Consider the following 25,492-nt stretch of genomic DNA (forward strand, 5'->3'; position numbering starts at 1 on the left):
ATACACATCACACGTTTCCTTAGACCATCCAATCACCCTTTATAGACCTGCAATTGGATGTTCTGTGACATCACACACACATTTCTAAGATTAGGATTGTATCACTTGGACAGTTTAGGTGCGAAATATCGGGACTTCTAGTTCTAAAAAGTGTCTAAAAGAAGTCTGTCCAAACCCCAGAGCCGACCCAAGCCCCTCCCCCAGAGCCGAAGCCCCTCCCCCAGAGCCGAACAAGCCACCCCCCCCCCAGAGCCGAACAAGCCACCCCCCCCAGAGCCAAACAAGCCACCCCCCCCAGAGCCAAACAAGCCACCCCCCCCAAAGGAGCCAAACAAGCCCCTCCCCCAGAGCGGAACCCCCCCCAGAACCGACCCAAGCTCCCCCCCAGAACCGACCCAAGCTCCCCCCCAGAGCCGACCAAGCCCCCCCCAAAGGAGACGAACAAGCCCCCCTCCCCCAGAGCCCGCTCTTACCTGGCACCACAGTCACGGTGTCCGACCCGTCTGCAGACTGAGCGTTGCTCTCATCAAACTCACTCTTGAAGATGCAGAGGAGACAGGAGATGCGATAATCCAGGCGAACGTTCAGAATGAACTAGAAAATAGGAGAAAAAATAAATAAATTGCAACAGATAGTGCCCACTACTGGAGCGTTCAGGCGACGCACACTTCGACGTTCACCTCTCGGACTCTGCTACATTCACACCTAGGCGTAGGCGATGTGCGGCGTTTTTTACCGCGACAAATTGCGGCGTTTTTCCCCGCGATTTGCCGCGACTAAACGCAGCGTTTTGCCGCCCGATTCGCGCGTCAGGCGACAAAACCACAAAACGCTCAGGTGTGAATGCAGCCTTAATTAGGCTGCATTCACACCTGAGCGTTTTGTTGCCTGAAGCGCAACGCTCAAAGACGCTAGAGGGGAAAAATAACATTATTCTCTATGGAGATGGTTCACATCTCCAACGCAAAACGCCGAACGCCTGAATTTCAAACAAGTCCTTTGTTTGACGCGCGAATCGGGCGGCTTGGGCGTTTTACATTGATGCCAATGACCTGTACAAAACTGCGGGAAAAAACGCTGTGTTTTGTCGCGGCAAATCGCGGGGAAAAACGCCGCAATTTTTCGCGGTAAAAAACGCCGCAAATCGGAGGCCCAGAAATTGAGGAGAACGCCAATTACCAATCTTGGGAGGTACGGGAATTACAATATCCAATGATTAGTCCGGACACACATGAGATCTTTGACTTTCGAATAGAACATCCCCAAAAAAAACCCCCCCATCCCCTCACCTCTTCATAGGAAGACATGGAACGTGCCCAGCGCAGGGGATTTCAGCAAGCGGCTCCCCCGAGCGATACGTTAGGCTGAGAATACCACTCATCTTATTTGCCTTCATAAAATTGTATTTCTTCCCCAATTAAGCTCGGAGTCGGCACAAAACACGACTGGATTATAAAGACATAACGCCAACCCACGTCTAGGGACACTTACCTGCAAAATCTCAATGATCTTCAGCTTGGTGTCCATGACCAGGATGTCCTCCTTCTCCGGCTCTCTCTGAGGTTTAATGGCTCCTTCTGGGGCTGCCATGGGGGTGAGCGGAAGGAACCCCCCGCCACGTAGTACGACCTGAGTCATAAGTTCTCCAACGCCATGGATGGAGCGCATAACGTTACTGCCACCTACCGGAAAAGGGGATTATTCTCTACAGAGTTACATAGTATTACATAGTTACATAGTAGGTGAGGTTGAAAAAAAAAAGACAAGTCCATAGAGTCCATCATCTGTGTGTGATTATATGTCAGTATTACACTGTACATCCCTGTATGTTGTGGTCGGTGCTTAATCATAGTTGGCATGATTAAGCACTTTGCGTGAAACACGTCTGCTGAACAGTGTGGATCCCTCTTTGTTGAACGAATGTGAATCACAGGAATCCAATTACAGAAGCACGGGGACGAGTATTCAGGGTGCCTCTGCTTGGAATTGGCACCCCCACCTCCCCCCCCCCCATCTACCTACCTTGCTTTTCATCATCTTTGCCCATTTTGTTGGTGGGGAAATTGGTAGCCAGGTGCACACAGTCGAGGATGGCCAGAAGAATTTTGGTTAGACGGAGGAGGTCGCTGAAATTGTAAAAGCCGAAGTAGATGAGATTGCGAGCCAAGTTCACCACCTACAGGAAAAAAAAGGGAAGGCGACGATTACGTTGGTGCTCCTCCCCCGCCATATTTTAGCTCCTGAAATTTTCCAGAATATGAAAATTGGATTGTTGTAAACTTTGTAACACCAAAAGGTGTAATTGTTCTCAGGCCCGGATTTACTCTTTCCCGCCCCAAGGCCGGGTCCTTCAATGCCGCCCCTGCCTTCGCAGTACAGGGAGGACATTACCCGCCGGGAGGACACTGAGAAGCGTGGGGGGGGGGGGGGGTGACTCCAGAACCTCAAAGTAAAAGTTACATCACCTCAAAGGTCAGCTTGTTCTTCTCTTTATCGGAGAACGGAAATCTCTGCCCAACAACGTCCCTCAAATATTCTTCCACAAACTCCATCGTCAGTGCGAATCTCTCCTTGATATCGTCCCTCGATGTCCCACTGCTGTCATAGCTGTGAGGTGAAGACCAGAGAAGAGACAAAAAAGGTCAAATGACGCAAATTCTACAATCGCACGTCTCCAACATTTCTACTTCCCTCCCAAGAAAAAGGCATTCGCTTTCTGACCGTAACCAGGGTCTTTTCTTGTTACATTTAAAAGATAAAGAACTTTGGATATTTAACAGACCAAGAGGAGCAAATAAGAAGTTCATTGGATCTAGGGCCGAAACAATCGATTATGAAATTAATCCATTACAATTTTCAGATTTGATTAATCGGCCATTAACATAATGGGATTAAAAAAAACAAAAACAATTAGCCCTTTATAGTACAAAAAAACAAATTGCTACGGTAAATATCACTTTCACTGTCCCACAGTAAAAAAAAATGAACCCCTTAGGGCCCTTTCACACAGGTGGCCCGTTCAGATCCACCTGCCAGTTTATTAGGCGGACCTGAACGGGCGCTCCGTGCTCCTCTATGGAGCCGCGGATGTCAGCGGTGACATGCCCGCTGAAATCCGACCCGCCAAAGTGTGACGGAGGAAAAACCTACTTTTCCATCCGTCCGGCGGATGAACACGGACAGACGGTCATCCGATCCACCCATAGGGGGGAGCGGAGAAAAGAGAGGGCGGTCCCTGCACAGTGTGCGGGGACCGCCCTGTCATCTGCCGGCTCAGCGGGGATCAACGGAGCGATCCCTGCTGAGCAAGCGGAGGTTCACGGGGCGGATCATTACTGATCATTACTGATCCACCCCGTGTGAAAGGGGCTTTACAGTAGTGATTATTTGCTCTTTTTGTACTTATTTCTGTTTGTTTTTTTAACCCCCATTATGTTACTAAACATCTCAGGCCGGGGTCACACCTCTGTATTTTTTTGGTGCTTTTAGCAGAAAACACAAGGCTATTATCCGATTAATCGAGACAATAACCGTCCAACTAATCGATTATGAAAATAAATCGTTAGTTGCAGCCCTAATTGGATCTACATACACCAAGAAAACTATATACAGTAAGGCGTGATGACAAACATAGACTATATATATATATATATATATATATATATATATATATATATATATATATATATATATATATATATATATATATATATATATATATAAAATCTCAATAGAGAATACACACACCTCAGCTTCCCATTGTCAATGGCATTGACCAAATACGGCCATGACCATATTTGGTGAATGATGGCGCCATTATCTCCGCCTCTTCCCTTATATATAGCTGCTCGAGGAGCCATTCTTCAGCGGAAGTATGGTCAGGATCAGTTGTGTGCGACAGGTCCACCAGATTATACTTCATATTCCCATCGCACACATTCCTAAATGAGCTCTGAAACTGGGGCGCTGCAGCAACAACCAGCTGGAAACATGCCTGATTAAGGGGGTCCTGCATGACTCCGAAACGTTGCACTCTCCTTGATCATGCAATAAATCACCCGTTTGGACACTATTCATGTCGTTCCATGGTGTGCTGGCAAATATCTACAAAGGTCCACCAGATTCTCGGCAAAACTCAGTAGACGGCATGATTGATGATGGATTTACAGGGGACTTTGGGGATTTTTTTTCCCTTAAACAAAAGGATTTCTTAAAGTATTATATATATATATTTTATGAATGAGTATGGATACTACCGTGTTTGCCCAAAAAGAAGACCTACCCCGAAGAGAAGACCTACCCCGAAGAGAAGACCTACCCCGAAGAGAAGACCTACCCCGAAGAGAAGACCTACCCCGAAGAGAAGACCTACCCCGAAGAGAAGACCTACCCCGAAGAGAAGACCTACCCCGAAGAGAAGACCTACCCCGAAGAGAAGACCTACCCCGAAGAGAAGACCTACCCCCTTTTTATATTTTTTAAAGGAGCTTCCAGAATCTGGTAAGCCCCTTCCCACAGGCCCCCACAACCACTGGGCCAGGGTTGTGGGGAAGAGACCATAGTACTCATCAACATGAGGATAGAGTGCTTCTCCTAAAGGAAAAGATTTTGGGTTTACATAGAACTTTAGGTGAGAGTATGTAGAGGGTTCAAGTAATGAATGGAATGGATTACAGAGCACGCCGGGGTTGTGTGCCATAACAAAACCTAATAGAATAGACTTCCTTGGAAAGATCCCTTTAGCAAGAACAGTCTTCTATTCCTGGACAGATTAATAGAATACACAAAGTAACACATTCTAGTGTAAAGGTTCTGGATGTGAACGGAATCGGTGGCAATAAGGAAGACCATTGACTTACTCATCTATGGCGATTTCTGAAGGGATCTCTGACCAGAGGCGGGCGTATTTCACAGGGGTCACCTGTTCTTGGGGGTCTCGGTCCACGTGCATATGCAGCATCAACCGGCAGAATGACGCTCGCAGATCGAACGGCAGATTCTCATCGGACATACAGCGCAGGATAAGATCCACATCTAGCTGCCCGGAAATCTCATTGATGGCCAAGTACTGCCGGTCCAGGCACATGCGGGCAAAGAGGTTTAGTTGGTACCTGAACAAGAGAGGACAAGTGGAAATATCCGAGACGCCACTCTGGAGCGGAAGTCGCAAACCCACCGGGCCACCCAAATACCTGTAATAACTAAGGACATCCTGGTCCTCCTTCTGTCCTTCCTTGGCATCCTGAGCCAACTCTCGAATACTTTTACTTCTCGTTTCCTTGTTGGCATCTCTCCAGAAAAGCCAAACTTCCTCCTCGTCCTCTCCGTTTTCCAGAGGGCTCTCGCTGCTGCTCACGCCCTCAAATTCAAAACGCGACAGCACCAGCCTAAAGGAAAGGAAAATGAGAAAATTGACCCCAAATTGTTTTCTAAATTGCCAGCAACGTTTGGAGAAACCTTCAGCAGTTGAGTCTTTCCTTACTTTGTCTCGATGAGGATATCGGCATTGGCAGCATTCAGAACGGCTTTGCATATCAACTCCTGTGTGACGGGGATGGATTTGTTCATTGAAACGCAGAGATCGGAGAGGTAATCCAGGAACCTTCCAGAACAGAAAAGGACAGATCAGCCAATCCCATCATACAAAGACGTCTTCTCCAAAACCATAAAAAAGGAGGCCAATTTTCTGAAGGCATCTGAAGAGCTTGTGGAGGACATTCCTGTACATTCACACTCAAGCCAACTCTACCCAAGGTCCCCGTATAGCCAATCCCCTTATACACCCAGCAAAGCCAATAACCAAATGACAGGTAAAGATGGTGGTGGGGTCCCCCCACCCCCATGTTTACCCGTCATTCGACAAGTATCCATCAACGGGAGCGGTTGGGTTTGTTTTTCGCTTTTATGTTGCATATTCTCAGTTAAATTTTCCTGGGAGGAGGAAGCACTACGCACTTTATCTTCAACCCCCTCAGCCCCCCGTCTCACCTGGGCTCCCGGTTCTTCCTCACCAGGCTGACGAAGGTGTCGATCTCGGCCGCGGTGATGTGCTTCTCCAACAGCTTGCGGTTATTGTGCAATAGCGCGGTGATTGTGTCTTCCGCCAGCACATCGTATCCGATCTGCTTCTGCATAAATCCAAATTGTTTGGCGATGTACTCCTGGGCAGACAGAAGGACGCGTTACACGGAACAATGTCTGCAGCAACAAGTCAAACTGATAAGAAAATAACCAAAGCAGCACTAAAATATACAACGCTCAGCGCGTTTCGTCGAAAAGGACGTCATAGGGGGTGGACACTTTACTATTGTTTTAGGAATTCTCAGTGTGTAATTTGAACATTTTTATCTTCATTTGTACCAATTGAGATATCGGCACTTTACATATAAAGATTTATGAATTGGTTTGCTTTTTATTTGTATATTTTAGTGCTGCTTGGATTATTTTATTCTGGTTTCAATTGGTAGCACATTTGTTTTGTAGCCGCATTACTTATACTGCTTTTTCACCACAGTGCAGAAGAACTTAAATACAGTGGAACCTCGGATTACGGGGATAATCCGTTCCAGGAGAACGCTCGTAATCCAAAAGTACTCGCATATCAAAGCGAGTTTTCCCATTGAAGTCAATGGAAACGAAAATAATTTGTTCCGCATTGACTTCAATGGGATGCAATACCGAATGCTGCCAGAGGTGGGGGGGGGGGGGCTCCAGAGCGTCAAAAATGGCCGATAAGGCCAAGGACACTTTGGCTTGTTTCCTGCACCCCCTTACCTCAGGCCAAATGAGGTACTGCAGGCCTATTTCTGGCTCTGCTCGGCTTCTGCGCCCCCCGTACCTCAGGCCAAATGAGGTACTGCAGGCCTATTTAGTTTGAATTCTGCACGCATTGCGAGTCACTCACAAACCGAGTCAGAATAAAAAAAAAAAAAGTTGCTTGCAAATCGAAATGCTCTTAAACCGAGGTTCCACTGTATTTGATAAAAAAATGCATAATTAAACCTGTGATTTACTGACAAAAATAAATAAAGCATGTTGGATTCATTATTTTTTATTGAGCATCATTATATTTTTGGTGTATATGCTCATAGGGAAAGAGCAGGGGGTTCAAAGGGTCCCCCCCTTCATTAGGGCTTAGTAATGTTGATACAGAGCTCAGGGCCGATATAATTGGAGGGATCCTAAGGGGTAATCCCTATGACCCCCTGCAGATCCTCGCTTTACCAATAGTACAAAGCCCTGATGAAGGGGAATCATTTGAACCCCTGAAAACACCATTTAAGGAATACATTTGAGTAAAATTTTACCTGGACTTCATTTTGTCAGTTGGGTTTATTTGAATAAATTATTTGAAGATATCTTGGCCAAGAAATGATGGAAATAGTGAAAACCATTATAATTTTTTCTGATGGGATCGTGTTATTTTATTAATATATTTCAGATTTAATGTGTATGAAGTGTTTTGTTTTTGTATAAGAAATTCCATAAAATAAAAAAATGTATAATTTTTTTTTTGAAGAAGCAAAATACCTGATTCTTGCGGTAATCTTGCTGGGAGTGCCGCAGGACGCGGTAGCACAACCGGCAGATGTGCCTGAAGGGGGCGTGTCTTTGATCCCCAAGTTCCTCCAACCTCAGCATTGGACCATCACCACAATCCGTAAACGGGGCCTGCAGCAGCTTGAAGATCTGCGGGGGAGGAGACAACGGTGTTCAGCATGTCAACGTTTCCAAAGGTGGATCCACCCACACAGAACACAACCGGCACCTGTTTCAGGATATTCTGCTCCCGCATCAGTTTCTGGCGTTCGCGGTTGGGTTTGTTCACCAGGACCTCCAGAACATCCTGCCCAGAATTCACTCCGGCTGTCACAAAATAAACCAACTCCTCCAAGAGTTTGGTCACCGCCCTGAATCATAAAAGGAAGAGCGAAAGTCACACCCACGAACAACATGTGACGGGGGCGGGGGGTTCCGTTTACAAACATCTTACTGTGGTAGAAAGAAGACGTCTGGACAACGGCCTGTGGCAGGGAAAACTCGTCTGATAAAGGAGTTTCAGTATTTCCCGGTGCTTTGGGTCCATCCATAGACGATACGGACCATGTATGGGCCGGGCGAATGTACCCGAAGGTGATTGATCGATCAACTTGGGTGCAACCAGTCTTCTGGATTTTACATGCAATCTTCACTAATGGCTGGTAAAGACTCTAGCAATATCAGTCTTCTAGTGCAGATGGGGGGGGGGGGATCAGGGTGGCCCAAGACATTAATCTGCCTGGGTCCAAGAACGGAAATGCTGCCCCCCCCCCCCCCAGAAAAAAAGAACTCCCACCAAAAGGCACTGGGGTAGATTCAAGAAGCAATTGCGCCTGCGTAACCATAGGTTACACAGCGCAATTGCTTACTTGCTCCGGCGTAGCGAATGCTCCTGATTCAGGAACCTCGTTACGCCGACTGCAGCCCAAGATCTGCGCGGCATAAGGCTCTTATGCCCGCATATCTTAGGCTGCATTCTTGCGATGGCCGCTAGGTGGCGTTCACGTTGTGCTCAGTGTATAGTATGCAAATTGCATACCAACACCGATGCACAACGTTGCGCGAGCCCTGCGTACGCAGTTTACGTTGTTTACGTACGGCGGTTTTCGCGCAAGGCTGCCCCTGCTAATAGCAGGGGCAGCCCATGTTACGTATACCCGTCGTTCCCGCGTTGCGAAATTTGAATTTTACGTACTTTGCGTAAGTGAATTGTGAATGGTGCTGGACGCCATTCACGTTCACTTTGAAGCAAATGACGTCCTTGCGACGTCATTTGCCGCAATGCACGTTGGGAAAGTTTCCCGACGGAGTATGCGTGCTACGATCGGGCCCAATTTACGCGCCCAATTTAAATGATTCCCGCCCCCTACGGGATCATTTAAATCGCGTGCTCTAGCACCGGGCTATTTGCCGGCGCGCCCGCGCAATTCACGGAGCTTCTGCTCCATGAATCAAGGGCAGCGAAGCAAATTTGCGGGGGCGCAGGGCAAAAACGTTGCCCTGCGCCTCCGTAAATAATGGGCAATTCTACCTGAATCCGGGCCATTGAAATTATCCGTCACTCTGAAAGACAGAAGGTAGATCAAAGGTAGCCAATGAAATTGCTCAGCCATTCAGTGGATAGGCAATATAAGCTGGCAATCAGTCTGGGTTATCCCCATGAATATGAGGGCACAGATCTAAACATGGGACTCTGAAGGATGGTATTCGTTGTTCTATTCACTGTTGGATTTTGTCATCTGTTGCAAGTATTCTCTGGAAGAATTGGGTTGCTGCTGGAAAACTACTTAATCAAGTATCTACTATACTACATCAGTACCAGGGGCCGGCTAGGGGCAGTACCAGGGGCAGGCTAGGGGCAGTACCAGGGGCAGGCTAGGGGCAGGCTAGGGGCAGTTATGATACAACTGCTAGAAAAAAAATCTTGGTCACCAATTTGCTGGGTAAATAGAAGGAGACAATGGTTCAATTTGCTGCCCCTCTCAAAGTGCTGGCTAGGTGCAATGGACTCTCAGGGAAACATGGTAGACCCGATCCTGGGGTTGGGGTCCTGGCATCAGGAGACTACAATGGATCGGCAGGAGAGATTCCTTGGTCAACACTGTCTGTGGTTGCAGGAAAGAATATTTGCGCAGTCTATGGCGGCCCTAGTGATGTACAGATTTCCTTCAAAGTGAGATCTGTACCTCCACAAGCTATTCATCCATGAAGTGCCCCTTACCTCCTCTCGTTCTGGGTGATGGTCCCCTTCTCCAACTTGCCCGCAATGGAAGAGAGAACTTTACTGGCATCATTGGCAAAGTCCAGATCTCTGACCTCCGCCGGGGACACGGGAACAATGGCAAATGCTTCCTTGTCTTCCTTCACAGGGGACGTTCCAATCTGAGTGATGCAGGAAGGAGGCAGCGGTCATTACTGAACACAATCCATACAGAGAGAGCTTTGCCAACATATTCATCCAAGATATTTTTTGGGCATACGTATTCACAAGCAAGGATGAGCTCCGGCGTGTTCGCACGCCCCACGTGCAGAGCCCGCCAGGAAGTCGGCACTGCAGAGGCATGTTAGGAACCCCCAGAGAACCTTGTGAAAGGGGTGGGCTCCGGCGTGTTCCCACGCCCCACGTGCAGAGGCCGCCAGGAAGTCAGCACTGTGCTGCGCTAATCACAGGCAGCGAGACATTTCCCGATGCGCGAGTGCAGAGATCGGGAAATGTCTCACTGCCTGTGATTAGCGCAGTGCTGACTTCCTGGCGGGCTCTGTACGTGGGGTGTGCGAACACGCCGGAGCTCATCCTTACTCACAAGGTTGTCATACCAGCACTTATGTAGCCAGCTTGAGGTGAAATGCTAACCCATCCCGTCTCTGGGGGGTTCCTAACATGCCTCTGGGGGTTTGGGGGGGTGCTACAAATGCATTACAGCCATTCCATTTTAGAAGATGTAGTCCTGAACATGGTCTCCTCCAAATCTAAAGACATCTCGCTCAGTCCCTTAGCCACCATGGACCTCCTCTCCTCAGATTCACAGCCATGCATTTAAAATATTGACATTTCTTATCAAATTCACATTTATTTCCCCAACTTTTGGTGAATATGGAATTTCCTTTTTTTGGTATTTGTTTCCAATGGTATAAATTGGATGATCTGGTGCTTCAACAATGAAAGCTTAGGGGGGGAAAAAAGAGGGGGAGGGGTAAAACCTTCCGGGGCTGAAGTGGTTAACTAAACAATTACTGGAAATTCAAGTATTTGAGATGTTGGCCTTACCCGCAACATGACCGGCTTCTCCTCATCCTTATCGATGGGGCTGTTGGTGCTGTGCACCCAGGTGTTCGTACACAAATGGCGCAATCGTACGTAGGAGTTTCTGAAACATCAGAAGAAAAAGACGGGATGCGATTAGAAACGCGCCGTTTCATTAGGAAATCGAGATTTGGATGAACCTGAATTTCCGAATCACAATAAGCAACGAATTTCAATTAATCCAAAATAAAAAAATTTGACCGACGCTAAATTATCCGAAACTCAATACGAATTTGAAATTGATAAATAAAATTGAAATTTGAAATGGAAACATTTTTCAATAAATTTTAAGCGCTATAAAAGTGTAATAAGACAAGGATTCCTACTAATGGCACATGATCCAAAAAAAAAAAAAAAAAACACGAACAATGGTCGTGTTACGATTTTCGGATCGTGTGTACACTACATAGGAGAGCCGATCATGACAGTTCATCCAATATTACTCAATCGGACAAGCGCAAAAATGTTCCTCGTACGATACCAGGTCGTAAGATTTTCATTTAGTCAGCATAGTAGTCGCTCGAAAAATACAATACAAATACATTACAAAACGCGACATCACTTCCGATTTTTTTTTTTCTGTCGGATGAGAATTTGTGACTTTAGCAACCTATCCAAATTTCTATTTGCGACTGTTAAGCGGAAAAAGTCCTACGATAATTGGATCGTGTACACGGGCCATTGGGCTGCTTAACAGAATAGAGTAAAACAGAAATTAAAAGAATAGAATAAAAATAAATAGAAAAATTAACAGAATAAAGAAAAAGAATAGAATACAATTGAAAATAAAGGAACAGAATAGAACAAAATTAAATAAAAGAAAATAAAATAGAAAATAAAGGAACAGAAGAAAAGAAAAGAAAAGAAAAGAAAAGAAAAAGAAAAATGAAAAAGAAAAAGAAAAATGGAGAAAATAGAGGAACAGAAGGAATACAAAAACAGAACACCGTTCTTGATGAGCCTAAACAATGTAAAAACGTTTACAAAATAAAATTATACAATTTCAGTAAACTAATAAAAACGACTGAAACAGGATAAAATTGAACCCGGATAAAACTGAACAGGATAGAATATAAAATAAATAAATAGGAGTGGCTTAAAAAATCCGAAAATAATAAAAAAAAAAAAAAAAAAAATCATAACGAATCAGTTCGCATGAGTAGCGCTATACAAGTCATTCATTCAATATGACGAAAACAAAATTGTTAACTTAAAGCGGATTTCCGCCAAAAAAAAGAAAAAATCCTGTCAGCGAGGAGAACCCCCAATTTTATACATGCCATTGGTAATGCATTAGTTCAGTGCGCCCTTTTCCTTTTACATTTTAATTCTCAAGAATACTAAATATTCTAGAGGTGCACCGAAATGGAAATTTCAGAACCAAAACTGAAATAAAGAAAAATGTCAGGCCGAGACCGAAAATTACTTTTTTTTTTTTTAATTGTATGTTAAAACGCCACCCCCACAATCACCTCCTGCCCCCACTACCCCCTGCCACCATCACCTCCTGCTCTCACCATCACCTCCTGCCAGCTCTTGCCGCCATCACCTCCTGCTCTCACCATCACCTCCTGCCCCCACTACCCCCTGCCACCATCACCTCCTGCCAGCTCTTGCCGCCATCACCTCCTGCTCTCACCATCACCTCCTGCCACCATCACCTCACCCACCTCCTGCCATGGTGCCACCGTTACCTTTTGCACCATCACCTCATGCCCCCACCACCTTCTGCCACCATCACCTCACCCACCTCCTGCCACAGTGCCAGCATAACCTTCTTCCACCATCACCTCATGCCCCCACCACCATCACCTACTGCCACCACCAGCTTCTTTATTACCTTAAAGCTGGACATGGCTGTGCTGGGCTCAGGGCTGTGCTGGACAGGACTGGGCTGTCACGGCTCCGTCCTCTGCCTATGGCTAGTGTCCCTCCTGACTCGATCGGCTCGGGAAAGCTCGTATCCACTCGACCGGGCTCGGAAAAGCTTGTATCCGCTCGGCCAGTCAGCGAATGCGCAGTTACGTAATGGTGCCACCCGGCGCCATTTTTTAATAGCCGATCGAGTCAGAAGGACTCAGGAGGAACACTTTGGCAGTGACACTCGTTGGCTCGTGCAGTGCACTCGGACGGAGCCGTGACAGCCCAGCGGCCATCTTTTTTACGGGCACCCGATGCCCATTATCGTAAATTTTTAAGCCTGTTCGGCATTTCGCCAAAACAGCCGTTTTCGGCCGATATATCGGTGCACCCCAAAAATTCTGGGGAGGGCAGCAAGATCCCGGTCATTCCCCATTCCAGCGGAAGACTCTGGTTGACCCCCTAAGTGATGGAGCTCCTGAGCGCAGGAGGAGAACCCCCAATGCCCGATGGAAGAAGAGATCCCACAGAGGGAAAGATCACCTACCTTGGTACCAGGCTGTCGCCGCCTCTCAGAGTGGTTGGGTCCAACTCAAAGATGGAGGAGATGTCGTTGCCTTCGGGGACAGAGACCAAGGTGCACATCATCTTCTCCGGAGCCACTCTTACCCTGGGCCGGGCCGGGTCCTGATCCAAGTCCATCTGAAAACAGGAACCAACTTCTGAGAACATCTTTCATACATCTGCAGAAGATCCATCCCGTGATTATTTGTAGTGGATACACCCAGTGAAGTGAACAGCCTCAGATGATACACTGAGATGAACCAAATCTCCCTACATAAGTTTTACCTTTATATCTGCTGTCTTCAGCTTTATATACCGTTTACAAAGTTGAGATTGTGTTAGGAAACGTTCTCTTCCTGTTTATCACAGAGTGTGATGTCTGGGCATACAGCCAAGATAGCCAACATTGCTGATTGGAGAAAAGGCACACACCCCTCTCATCATAGGCAGAGATTCTCAGGAGGTGTTTTGCAACAGGGTCAGGTCCCTGTTAATCCATTTTCGCAACCTCCCCCCTGACAAATTTCAGGCTGCTTTTATCTGATGTGTGGGAGAATTTGTCAGAAGTTATCTGGCTGATAACAGAGGAACGGTTCAGGAGAGAGCCAAGGGCAGAGGCTGCTCTTTAAACACTTGTCCACCGGAGGACGTCATAGGACGTCCTCGGCTTTGTGCGGTGATCTCTGAATGATGGGTGGAGCTACAGGCATCATTCAGATATCGCCGTCTTCAGCCGCCGATTCTGTGCACCATAAGATCAAAGCGGCAGTTCCACCGCTTGATCGTTCTTATAGGCAGCTGGAAAGCATAGAGATGACTGGTGACCAGACGGTCACAGTCATCTCTATGACCGTCGGAGGCCTGGGCGCTACGTTATGACGTCACGCCCGATACCCGGAAGAACAAAAAGCCGCAGCTGTCGGCATGTGATCGGTGATTTTTTTTTTCACGATCTCATGCTTTCCAGCCTGGAGATGTGGGGGGAGGGGAAGGTCTTATTGACCCCGCCTCTCTCCATAAAGAGGACCTGTTACACCGATTCCTATTACAAGGGATGTTTACATTCCTTGTAATAGGAATAAAAGTGACCAAAAAAAAAAAGTAAAAAAAGTGTAAAAATAAAAAGTAAAATACAAATATTTTTTTTCCTCAAAACGTCCCTGTCCCCGTTATCTCGCACTCAGAAGCGAACGCGCATGCAAGTCCCGCCCACATATGTAAACGCCGTTCAAACCCCACATGTGAGGTATCGTCGCGTGCGTTACCAACAATTCTAGCACTACACCTCCTCTGCAACTCGAAAATAGTAACCTGTAAAAAAAATTAAAGTGTCACCTATGGAGATTTTTAAGTACCGAAGTTTGGCGCCATTCCATGAGTGCGTGCAATGTTAGGTGTCTATTTACTCTGCGTATCATCATCTTTCACATTATATAAAAAAATTGGGCTAACTTTACTGTTTTGTTATTTAATTCATGAAACGGTTTTTTTTTTCAAAAAAAAAAGGCGTTTGAAAAATTATTGCGCAAATACCGTGCGAGAAAAAAAAGTTGCAATGACCACCATTTTATTCCCTAGGGTGTCTGCTAAAAAATATATATTATTTTGCAAAACCAAAAGTGCCAAATGTGGCAGTGGGGAGGCGTGGGGGAGGGTAGTGCAAACAAGCAGAACTTCCCCTTTTGGGCGGAGCTCCACTATAAGTAATGAGAATAGACTTGTCCATGGCAGAAATGTAAACTGCTCAGCTCCTCGGGGGATGAACTGGTTAAAAAGAAGACCTTTCAGGGCTAAACATGGAGAAAAGCACAAATTCTCCGCACATAAAACACAAGCAGGCGGCTCGGATATCCTCCAGGGGGCATCAAGACAAAACAAATGCTAGTTGGCACGATGCCCGGCGTTCTCGGATATTCACACCGCCGTCCTCCCACAAGTCAGGACAACCTCAGCAATTTATATAAAAAAAACTTCCACTGAAAACATCTCAAGACCTTCAGAAAAATGTTGCGATGATTCGGCGTGAAGAGAAAAGGTGTTCTATGGCCTTCGGATTATTCAGCTGTTGGAATAATCTCGGCGTAGAGCAAAACCCATGAATTCCATCAGTGACGTTATAAAGTACATCCTCTGCAGTATGGGCACCATGGAGCTCGGTTGGTGGAGACAGCCATGAAATGGGCGAGTATTGGATGGAAGCCAGGAGGGGGGGGGGGGGGGGGGGTTTGGGCAGCTGGAGAAGATGCTGATAGGAGAAGCCGGGTGGAGGGGCGGCTGGTCAGCTGGAGTAAATGCCATTAGGGAAAATGCAGATCTGGCACAGTGTTAAGGGTTGGCAATGGGTTAACCAAGCTGGGTCATGTTGGGTGGAGGTGGGTTAAGGCACCAAGGCTTCTACCTGCCATACTTACTGAGACCTCAGCTTCCAGGCTACCTGCCTCATAGTCAGGGTTCACCTGAGGAAAGAACCGTACAGTGAGAAGAAAAAAAAGTGGACCTGTTCTAAAGCCACCTGCTGGAGGGGGGGGGGGCAAATAAATAGAAGTCATGGCTGGTTACTTGTTACAGTTGTAGAAAGTCCTAGAAGCCTACAAATTTACATCAAGGTTCTTGCTACGGTAATGTGGTCCTTTCCAGACCCTTTGGGGTTCCTCACGTCAAGGGTTGGCAATGGGTTAACCAAGCTGGGTCATGTTGGGTGGAGGTGGGTTAAGGCACCAAGGCTTCTACCTGCAGTACTTACCGAGACCTTGGCTTCAAGGCTACCTGCCTCAGTCAAGGTTCACACGAGGAAAGAACCGTACAGTAATAAAAAAGTGCACCCCTTCTAAAGCCACCTGCTGGGGGGGGGGGTGTATAAGAAGTCATGGCTGGTTACTAATTACAGTTGGAGATTTCCGAGATGGATCAAGTTGGAGAAAGTCCTAGAAGCCTACAAAACTGACATGGCTTAAAAAGCTTCATTGGCTTTCCCACTACGGCAAAGTAGCAAAGAAAACAAAGAAACTTGAGGCTTTCTAGACCCTGGGTCTGGAGGTTGGGTGGAGGTGGGTTAAGGGACCAAGGCTTCTGTACGTACCGAGACCTCAGCTTCCAGGCTGTCTGTCAGGTTTTCCCATAAAGATACTTACAGTAAGAGAAAAAAAGAAAAGTGCACCTGTTCTAAAGCCACCTGCTGGGGGGGGGGGGGGGTAGCAAATAAACAGAAGTCATGGCTGGTTACTCGTTATTAGAATTGGAGTCCTAGAAGCCTACAAATGTACATGGCTTAAAAAGCTTCATCATCAAGGTTCTTGCTACGGCAATGTGGTCCGGTGAGCATAAAAATGGAAGTTTAAGGGCTTTCTAGACTCTTTGGGGTTCCTCACGTCAAGGGTTGGTAATGGGTTAACCAAGTTGGGTGGAGGTGGGTTAAGGCACCAAGGCTTCTACCTGCTGTACTTAGACTGGCCATAGACCTATAGATTATCTGCAGATTTTCTATCCAAGCCAAAACTGTGTGGATGGAAGAATTTCCCACTGGCCCAAGCTTCCATATCTTGCTAGTTGGCCCCCCGCTGGCTCTCACAATACCTGAACATTCCGATTGGGTGCAGGCATTGTTTTGGTTGAGAGCCAGCAGGGGGGCCGACTAGCAAGATACTGAAGCTTGGCCCAGTGGGAGATTCTTCCATCCACACAGTTTAGCTTAGATGGAGAAATCTGTTGCACGTTTTCCATCTAACCATAGAAAGTCTGCAGATAATCTATAGGTGTATGGAGATTTCCGAGATGGATCCAGTTGGAGAAAGTCCTTGAAGCCTACAAAATTGACATGGCTTAAAAAGCTTCATTGGAGTTGCCACTACGGCAATGTGGCCCTGTGGAAGTTTTTAGGCTTTCTAGACCCTTTGCGGCTCCTCACTCACCTCCGCTGCCAGGTAATGTCCTGTTGCCAAATGTTTAAATCTGAACAGGCTGTTCCAGTAGCCGGCGCCTCCTCTACACGGGTCGTGCTGGACAACCTATGAAACAAAAAAAAAAACAAAAAAAAAAAAGAAGTATAAAAACATTAACCACCAACTACATTTGTCTGATTTTTTTAGATCTGGTTAATTTTATTTCATGGCTGGCCAACGGGATCAAACCTCCGACCTCTTCACCAACCAAGTCCCACCTACATGCACTTCAGCAATGACTGCATGGTATTTTCCAGGGTGGGTTCACTGAAGTGACAACAGTGGAACATGTCTACATAATTCCCCCCCCTCCCCCCCAAGTGGCTTGGTTGCACAGCCGGTCTTGACCGGTTGGGTGAGCAGATCTCATTACATTATCGGCTGTATTTTTGAATTGGCTGTATTATATATTTACTATACATGTCTTACTGTACTATTTGTTTGTTTCATAGAAAAAAACTTCTCCTGAGGAAGCGGTTCCATAACACGAAACTAGTTGAGGAAAGACCAGTCTATACTCCACTTAAACAGATATCTCACGGGGGAACCCGTTAGTAGTAGTGTGTGGTTGTTTCATGTTATAAACTTGGCAGACTGCGATATTTTCTTTACACACAGAAGTTTATCCCTTTGATCTAAGAAAGAAGCGTTAGTTACAATGTTTCCTGTTAAGAACTTGGCAGACTGCCGGATATTTTTTCTTTTGACAGCTGATAATTCTCTCCACTTGTTATATGAAAGAGTCGGCAAACTCTGCATTGAGATTGTGTGTGTGTGTGGGGGGGGGTTGAATCGAGATCACAATTTTTAACGATTAATTAATTGTGCAGCCCCACCCTATACTCCCATTTTGTTTGTTTTTTTCTCTACATAATGTTTGTCGAATCAGCCTCTTGTGGTCTCCATCGGAAAGGAGAGTAACATGGCGACGCAGATATAAGATGAAGGATCGGGTTTACCACTTTAAAGAAAATCTAGAAGAGACCCCAAAATCGTCCTGAATGGGCTTATAAAAGCTTCTTGGCCAATGGGCCAAAACCAACCACCATAACAGGTTCTCTTTTACAAAATGATGCCCCATTTATCTTTTTAGAAACACCTTTCCTTCTTAGACCCCCCTTGTAATAAACTCGCTGTACACCATTTTATTGAAAGGTTTCCCAAAAGACTGAATAGGGTCAGATGATATTTTGGAGTTAAAATGTTACTTCCAAGCCCTAAACTCCTACAGAGAAGACAAAACGACAGACTGCAGAGCTTTGCAATCAATAAATGAAGACCATTACCCCTCGGAGGTTGTATTCACTCCCGCTCCTCCCCCCCTTTTTTGTTGGTTCTTATTTGGGTTGGGGTCTTTGGATTACCTTAATGGTGTTAAAGGAAAGTATGTTGTCTGTGCATTCAGGACGGGAAGGATTAACAGGGTTTAGACTATTTCAATATAATGAAGTCTTGATGAATTCAGGATATAAATTAAATGTTGTACATTGGATTTTCAATAGCTGGTTTGGTGCGCACTTGATTGATGTATCTGACCAATAAATTGTCCATTCCCTGTATGCCGGATAATTTAAATAAAGAAATAAAAAAAATAATAAAATGAAGACCATCGGGGGGTCATTGTTGACACTCACCTCCACTTCCCATAATGCCTTGGAGCTGGTGGCAGAGGTGGCAGACTGGCGGCCGGTGGTCCTGAGAAACACATACTGCTTCTTTCTATGGTCATCACACGTCAGGAACTTCTCCTGCTCCGCATGGAACAACCGCACAACGTCCCCCTGCAAGAAGGTGGGAGTAGGAATATAAGAAATAGGCGTAAGGGGTTTTAAAAAAAAAAAAAAAAAAAGTGCCAAATTGCAATAAATGCTCTTTACTGCTGAAAATTTTAAAATGTGGGTGGAACTCCGCTTTAAAGTGGAAGTAAACCCACCGATGTAACAATTTCAGAAAACTTCCCTGACACGTCGTGCTGACAATGTAACTGTCTCACTGGCTGTGCTCTCAACCAAACTGTCAAACCATCCAATGGCCGGTGTCATAACCAATCACATGTGCAGCATCATGGCAGTTGAAGTTTAAACAGAGGCCAAGATGGCGGCTTCTTTGGCTGAAAATGATAGGAGGGTGTTTACTTCCATCTCAACTCCTAAGTGCAGTCATACGAGGAGCTGAACAGGTGTGTTCAGGGCAGTGTGGGAAACAGTAGAACATCAGGAAGACATACAAACATGGGTTGTGCAGCCTTAAAAGTGCTCTCTGGGGGTCTTTTCTCCTGGTTGCAATATGGGGGTGACTAACCAGTGTTGTCACAACTGGCCATGTCTGACCCCCCATCCCTTGTGCCTCCCAGAGCTGATGTTACCACCCAATGACCATCAAGCACACGTTGAATAAAGTGCAGGTGGTCAAAAAAATGCAGCGCTCTACTGCAATGGATCAGAACCGCAATCGGGCTCAGGTTGGATGTCTGCTGCTGCTCCGAATTATGAAGTGTGGATGTACGTGCACGTCGGGAGCAATCACGATGTCTGCCCAGTTTATTGTATGGTAGGGGATGGCATCAAACGTCAACCCCCCCTGATTTACTTAACGCATCAGTGACCAAAGCAGGCCCGGACTGGCCATACGGCATATGCCCGGGGGCCCGCAAGTCACGTCTCTAATATAGGGGGGGCCTGTATTGTAGAGGGGGTCTGTACTGTAGGGTGGTCTGTGTAACATGCAGGGGGTCCAGAACTGTTGGGGGTGTCTGTAACAAACTGTGGGGTGCTGTGTAATGTAAAGGGGTCCAGAGGTACAAGGTGCTGGAACCCCACTTCCCATCATTAACCCCCGCCGTGAATGCCCGGGACTATTTTTTGTCCCAGTCCGGGCCTGGACCAAAGTAGTTGAACTTTGCCCCCGGCTGCCCCTACAGTGCGGAATAAATGTAGACATACCCCCCCCAAAAAAACTCCCCAAACCCGTTTCTGAGTCTTCCTCCAGATATCCTCACTCACCCCCTTCAGGATGTCATCTTTGTTGTCGCTCCACTTCATGAAAAGCACAATCTTCCAGCTGGTGTTGCAGTTCACTGAATTCACCTACAACCAAATGGGGGAAAAGCAGCATTAGAATGTTCTGGAACATCAAACATTATTCAGGTCTTATTGAACAGTTGTCTTGGGTGTGTGGAGACAATGATACAAATCGTGATACAAAAAGGAGGGGCTCAAGAAGCAGCACATTAAGGTGATGGAGTGGCCTAGCCAGTCTCCAGACCTTAATCCTATAGAAAATGTATGGAGGAGCTGAAACCGAGTTGCCAAGAAACCTTCAGGATAGATCTGTAAAGAAGAGAAAATCCCTCCTGAGATGTGTGAAGACCTGATCACCAATTACAAGAAACGTCTGACCTCTGTGCTTCCCAACAAGGAACCTCCCCCGACTACTAAGGAACCTCCCCCGACTACTAAGGAACCTCCCCCGACTACTAAGGAACCTCCCCCGACTACTAAGGAACCTCCCCCGACTACTAAGGAACCTCCCCCGACTACTAAGGAACCTCCCCCGACTACTAAGGAACCTCCCCCGACTACTAAGGAACCTCCCCCGACTACTAAGGAACCTCCCCCGACTACTAAGGAACCTCCCCCAACTACTAAGAGGGTCAAATACTTATTTTCCTCCATTTATAACATTTGTATCATGTGACTTCTCTGGGGTTTTGGTTGATTTTCTGTCTCTATCATATAAAATACACCTATGAGAGAAATTATAGACCCTTCATTTCTATGTAACAATCTGCAGGGGAGACTATCGTTTTCTCCTCTGTATAGTGGCATATACACAAAGACCAATGAATAAAAGTTCTTATAAAAAACACACGACGGGAGAAAGTCAGACGATTCCCAAAAGACTCACCTCATTACATCCGGGGTTATCCGCAAGCTGGTGGCTGCTGGCATGCAATGGCTGCCCAGCATTGACGGGGTTAAGGACAACTTTATCACCGATGACCACCTACAATAAGCAGACACGGGGTGGTAAGTGCAGGAAATATCAGACATTTCTACGAGTCTCCAGAATGGCCGGGACTCTTCACCATTTGTTACAGAGCTCAACATTCTGATCTACAAAGCACCCAACCAGCAGCTCCGGACCATTGGTGGTGAAGAGGCTAGCGCTGAGATTGTGCCGCCCGGTATAATGCAGGCTGGAGGTCTCTGGAGTGACCCTTCCGCAGCCAATATGTGCCGCCATCACGGCCCGGAGCGACTGGAACATTCCGTCTGACCCAAAACGAGACCCCGAGGCTTCCCACTGAATGTACAACACCCGCCAAGTTCTGACCCCCCCCCCAATGACCGTTCATGTATCCATGGGGGACGTTCAAATTACAAAAAAAAATAAAGTGGCAACTTTTTACACAGAAGCCGAAAACAAGGGAATTCTACAATGGGGGAGGAAGCAGCCAACAAATAATAAAACCAATATGTCGGCATCATTGAAGGAGAAGGAAGAAGAAAGAAAAGAGATCGGGGAAAAAAAAAGGGGGAAGAGAGAGAGAAGGGGGGAAAAAAAAAAGGGGGAAGAGAGAGAGAGAAGGGGGGAAAAAAAGGGGGGGAAGAGAGAGAGAGAAGGGGGGAAAAAAAGGGGGGGAAGAGAGAGAGAGAAGGGGGGAAAAAAAAGGGGGGGAAGAGAGAGAGAGAGAAGGGGGGAAAAAAAGGGGGGGAAGAGAGAGAGAGAGAAGGGGGGAAAAAAAGGGGGGGAAGAGAGAGAGAGAGAAGGGGGGAAAAAAAGGGGGGGAAGAGAGAGAGAGAGAAGGGGGGAAAAAAAGGGGGGGAAGAGAGAGAGAGAAGGGGGGAAAAAAAGGGGGGGAAGAGAGAGAGAGAGAAGGGGGGAAAAAAAGGGGGGGAAGAGAGAGAGAGAGAAGGGGGGGAAAAAAGGGGGGGAAGAGAGAGAGAGAGAAGGGGGGAAAAAAAGGGGGGGAAGAGAGAGAGAGAGAAGGGGGGAAAAAAAGGGGGGGAAGAGAGAGAGAGAGAAGGGGGGAAAAAAAGGGGGGGAAGAGAGAGAGAGAGAAGGGGGGAAAAAAAGGGGGGGAAGAGAGAGAGAGAGAAGGGGGGAAAAAAAGGGGGGGAAGAGAGAGAGAGAGAAGGGGGGAAAAAAAGGGGGGAAGAGAGAGAGAGAAGGGGGGAAAAAAAAGGGGGGGAAGAGAGAAGGGGAAAAAAAGGGGGGGAAGAGAGAAGGGGAAAAAAAGGGGGGGAAGAGAGAAGGGGAAAAAAAGGGGGGGGAAGAGAGAAGGGGAAAAAAAGGGGGGGGAAGAGAGAAGGGGAAAAAAAGGGGGGGGAAGAGAGAAGGGGAAAAAAAGGGGGGGGAAGAGAGAAGGGGAAAAAAAGGGGGGGGAAGAGAGAAGGGGAAAAAAAGGGGGGGGGAAGAGAGAAGGGGAAAAAAAGGGGGGGGGAAGAGAGAAGGGGAAAAAAAGGGGGGGGGAAGAGAGAAGGGGAAAAAAAGGGGGGGGGAAGAGAGAAGGGGAAAAAAAGGGGGGGGGGAAGAGAGAAGGGGAAAAAAAGGGGGGGGGGAAGAGAGAAGGGGAAAAAAAGGGGGGGGAAGAGAGAAGGGGAAAAAAAGGGGGGGAAGAGAGAAGGGGAAAAAAAGGGGGGGAAGAGAGAAGGGGGAAGAGAGAAGGGGGAAGAGAGAAGGGGGAAGAGAGAAGGGGGAAGAGAGAAGGGGGAAGAGAGAAGGGGGAAAAAAAGGGAAAGAGAAGAAGGGGGAAAAAAAAGGGAAAGAGAGAAGGGGGAAAAAAAGGGGAAGAGAGAAGGGGGGGAAAAAAGGGGAAAAGAGAAGGGGGGGGGAAGGGGAAGAGAGAAGGGGGAAAAGGGGGGAAGAGAGAAGGGGGAAAAAAAAGGGGAAGAGAGAAGGGGGAAAAAAAGGGAAAGAGAGAAGAAGGGGGAAAAAAAGGGGAAGAGAGAAGAAGGGGGAAAAAAAGGGGAAGAGAGAAGGGGGGGGGAAAAAGGGGAAAAGAGAAGGGGGGAAAGGGGAAGAGAGAAGGGGGGGGAAAGGGGAAAAGAGAAGGGGGGAAAGGGGAAGAGAGAAGGGGGGGGAAAGGGGAAGAGAGAAGGGGGGGGGAAAAAGGGGAAGAGAGAAGGGGGGGGGAAAGGGGGAAGAGAGAAGGGGGAAAAAAAGGGGAAGAGAGAAGGGGAAAAAGGAGGAGCTTGGGCTTAGGGTGCAGAGCACTGTGCTTTGCCACTGGCTGACCAACCAAGGGGGGGCCATGTTTGTTTGCCCCCCCCCCCCCAAATAACACACACCAGCTGCCTCTGCTGGTCAGCCTTGTGTCCTCCTGCATCATCGTGGGCAATGACGCGGTTGTACAATGTTGTAACAATGACCAGGCAGAGAATAGGACAGTCCGGTGATCTCGGTACCTTTATATCACGCGGTGTGCAAACCACAGACAGCTGGACGGGATTTTAGGTGCAGCTCCAACACATGTATTCCAGTCGTGTATTTTTAGTGCGATGTAATGAGGCGTCTCCATGCAGGAAGTCACACATTGGTGCCAATTATACAACCCAACACTCGTGTTTAGTATTTAATTTTACAAAAAGCCGCAACGTAGCCGGAGGAATTACAAGGTGTTCAGAAAGCTGAACGGGGGAGAAGTGTCAACAATGAACTTCCTCCACAAGACGCTAAATTTAGAAATTAAGAAAAAAATAGACTGGAACCGACTGAATCCTCAACCATATTCTACACCCGTCCTCTGTAGGGGTTCCACCCATCAGCATGACACCAGTCATCTTTTCAGCCATCCTTACAGAATGTTACCCCAGCATTCTCCCATTTGTCAGGTCCGGTACCGATGTTGGGTGAGGAGACCTAGCTCAAGTGTTGGGCACCAAAAAAAAGGCTCACCACTGGTGTTCCAAGTCACTCCAAAGGTGTTCAGTACTGAGCCCTGACCTCGGTCCTACTGGACGCTCGAGATCCTCCATGACCTCAAACCTACCCAACATCTTTGGGAAGGCCTCATCCCCAAAAGGTGTCCCCCGTATGGTTATGGGGCAGGTACTGATGTTGGAGGAGAAGACCTTATACCAAAGATCTGGGGGGGGGGGAGCAGAGTCATGCTGGAACAGAAAAGGGTCTTCAAACTGGTTGGTGGTTGCCACAATGTTAGAAGAGCAAAATTGTCTCCAATGTCTTTGTATGATGGAGGATTACCGGGACCTTCACTGGAGACCCCTGAACCCCATTAGGAGGTGGGGGTGCTCATTTTATATATATATTATATAAAAACACACACACACACACACACACACACACTAAGAATTGTAATAAAGCAATAAAGATGGGAACCCGTATCTTCAAAGTAAAGATTGTTAAGCCTTGCAGGACATCTACCCTCCGCCCACAGTCTTCCATGCTCCTCCTCCACCAATCACTCACACTGTCACCGATGGATCGCAGCTTGTAAAAAGGTTGGATGTAGAACCAGGAGCCTTCGTTGCCGGCCTCGTCCAGTGTTACCCGCATTGCGTTCTTCTCCAACAGAGCCGGGAGGCGCTTGTTCACCGTGAGGTACTTGTTACTCTTCAAGTGTAGCAGCTAAACAGAGAAAATAGTTCACAAAGGGACATTTTTAGCTTATTGAAGGGGAGAATTCCCGAGCCACCTCCCAGGTCTAGGGATCAGACCCCAGAGCCACCTCCCAGGTCTAGGGATCAGATCCCAGAGCCACCTCCCAGGTCTAGGGAATCAGATCCCAGAGCCACCTCCCAGGTCTAGGGAATCAGATCCCAGAGCCACCTCCCAGGTCTAGGGAATCAGATCCCAGAGCCACCTCCCAGGTCTAGGGAATCAGATCCCAGAGCCACCTCCCAGGTCTAGGGAATCAGATCCCAGAGCCACCTCCCAGGTCTAGGGAATCAGATCCCAGAGCCACCTCCCAGGTCTAGGGAATCAGATCCCAGAGCCACCTCCCAGGTCTAGGGAATCAGATCCCAGAGCCACCTCCCAGGTCTAGGGATCAGATCCCAGAGCCACCTCCCAGGTCTAGGGATCAGATCCCAGAGCCACCTCCCAGGTCTAGGGATCAGATCCCAGAGCCACCTCCCAGGTCTAGGGAATCAGATCCCAGAGCCACCTCCCAGGTCTAGGGAATCAGATCCCAGAGCCACCTCCCAGGTCTAGGGAATCAGATCCCAGAGCCACCTCCCAGGTCTAGGGAATCAGATCCCAGAGCCACCTCCCAGGTCTAGGGAATCAGATCCCAGAGCCACCTCCCAGGTCTAGGGAATCA

The 25,492-nt window shown here is 47.3% G+C and overlaps 1 protein-coding gene across 8 annotated transcripts in view; it reads right to left on the bottom strand.

The window, feature by feature from the left end:
• The window catches only part of ITPR1 (inositol 1,4,5-trisphosphate receptor type 1), a 208,280-nt gene that overhangs the window by 115,261 nt on the left and 67,527 nt on the right, over nucleotides 1-25,492 (bottom strand). For 4 of the 8 annotated variants that reach the window (XM_040358646.1, XM_040358645.1, XM_040358644.1 and 1 more), the window contains exons 7-25: nucleotides 24,640-24,798; nucleotides 21,112-21,210; nucleotides 20,208-20,291; nucleotides 18,840-18,986; nucleotides 17,176-17,271; nucleotides 15,679-15,723; nucleotides 13,251-13,405; nucleotides 10,808-10,907; nucleotides 9,761-9,921; nucleotides 7,769-7,910; nucleotides 7,531-7,689; nucleotides 5,989-6,161; nucleotides 5,483-5,602; nucleotides 5,193-5,387; nucleotides 4,860-5,111; nucleotides 2,466-2,607; nucleotides 2,023-2,176; nucleotides 1,492-1,682; nucleotides 474-594 (exon numbers count right to left, since the gene is read on the bottom strand). In XM_040358646.1, the coding sequence (XP_040214580.1) occupies nucleotides 474-594; nucleotides 1,492-1,682; nucleotides 2,023-2,176; nucleotides 2,466-2,607; nucleotides 4,860-5,111; nucleotides 5,193-5,387; nucleotides 5,483-5,602; nucleotides 5,989-6,161; nucleotides 7,531-7,689; nucleotides 7,769-7,910; nucleotides 9,761-9,921; nucleotides 10,808-10,907; nucleotides 13,251-13,405; nucleotides 15,679-15,723; nucleotides 17,176-17,271; nucleotides 18,840-18,986; nucleotides 20,208-20,291; nucleotides 21,112-21,210; nucleotides 24,640-24,798 (2,695 nt within the window). The remainder of the gene's footprint in view (nucleotides 1-473; nucleotides 595-1,491; nucleotides 1,683-2,022; nucleotides 2,177-2,465; nucleotides 2,608-4,859; nucleotides 5,112-5,192; nucleotides 5,388-5,482; nucleotides 5,603-5,988; nucleotides 6,162-7,530; nucleotides 7,690-7,768; nucleotides 7,911-9,760; nucleotides 9,922-10,807; nucleotides 10,908-13,250; nucleotides 13,406-15,678; nucleotides 15,724-17,175; nucleotides 17,272-18,839; nucleotides 18,987-20,207; nucleotides 20,292-21,111; nucleotides 21,211-24,639; nucleotides 24,799-25,492) is intronic. The other 4 variants (XM_040358648.1, XM_040358650.1, XM_040358649.1 and 1 more) reach the window with 1 other exon arrangement.

This window comes from Rana temporaria, chromosome 7, assembly GCF_905171775.1.
Source record: "Rana temporaria chromosome 7, aRanTem1.1, whole genome shotgun sequence".
In the NCBI taxonomy this organism is placed as follows: Eukaryota; Metazoa; Chordata; class Amphibia; order Anura; family Ranidae; genus Rana; species Rana temporaria.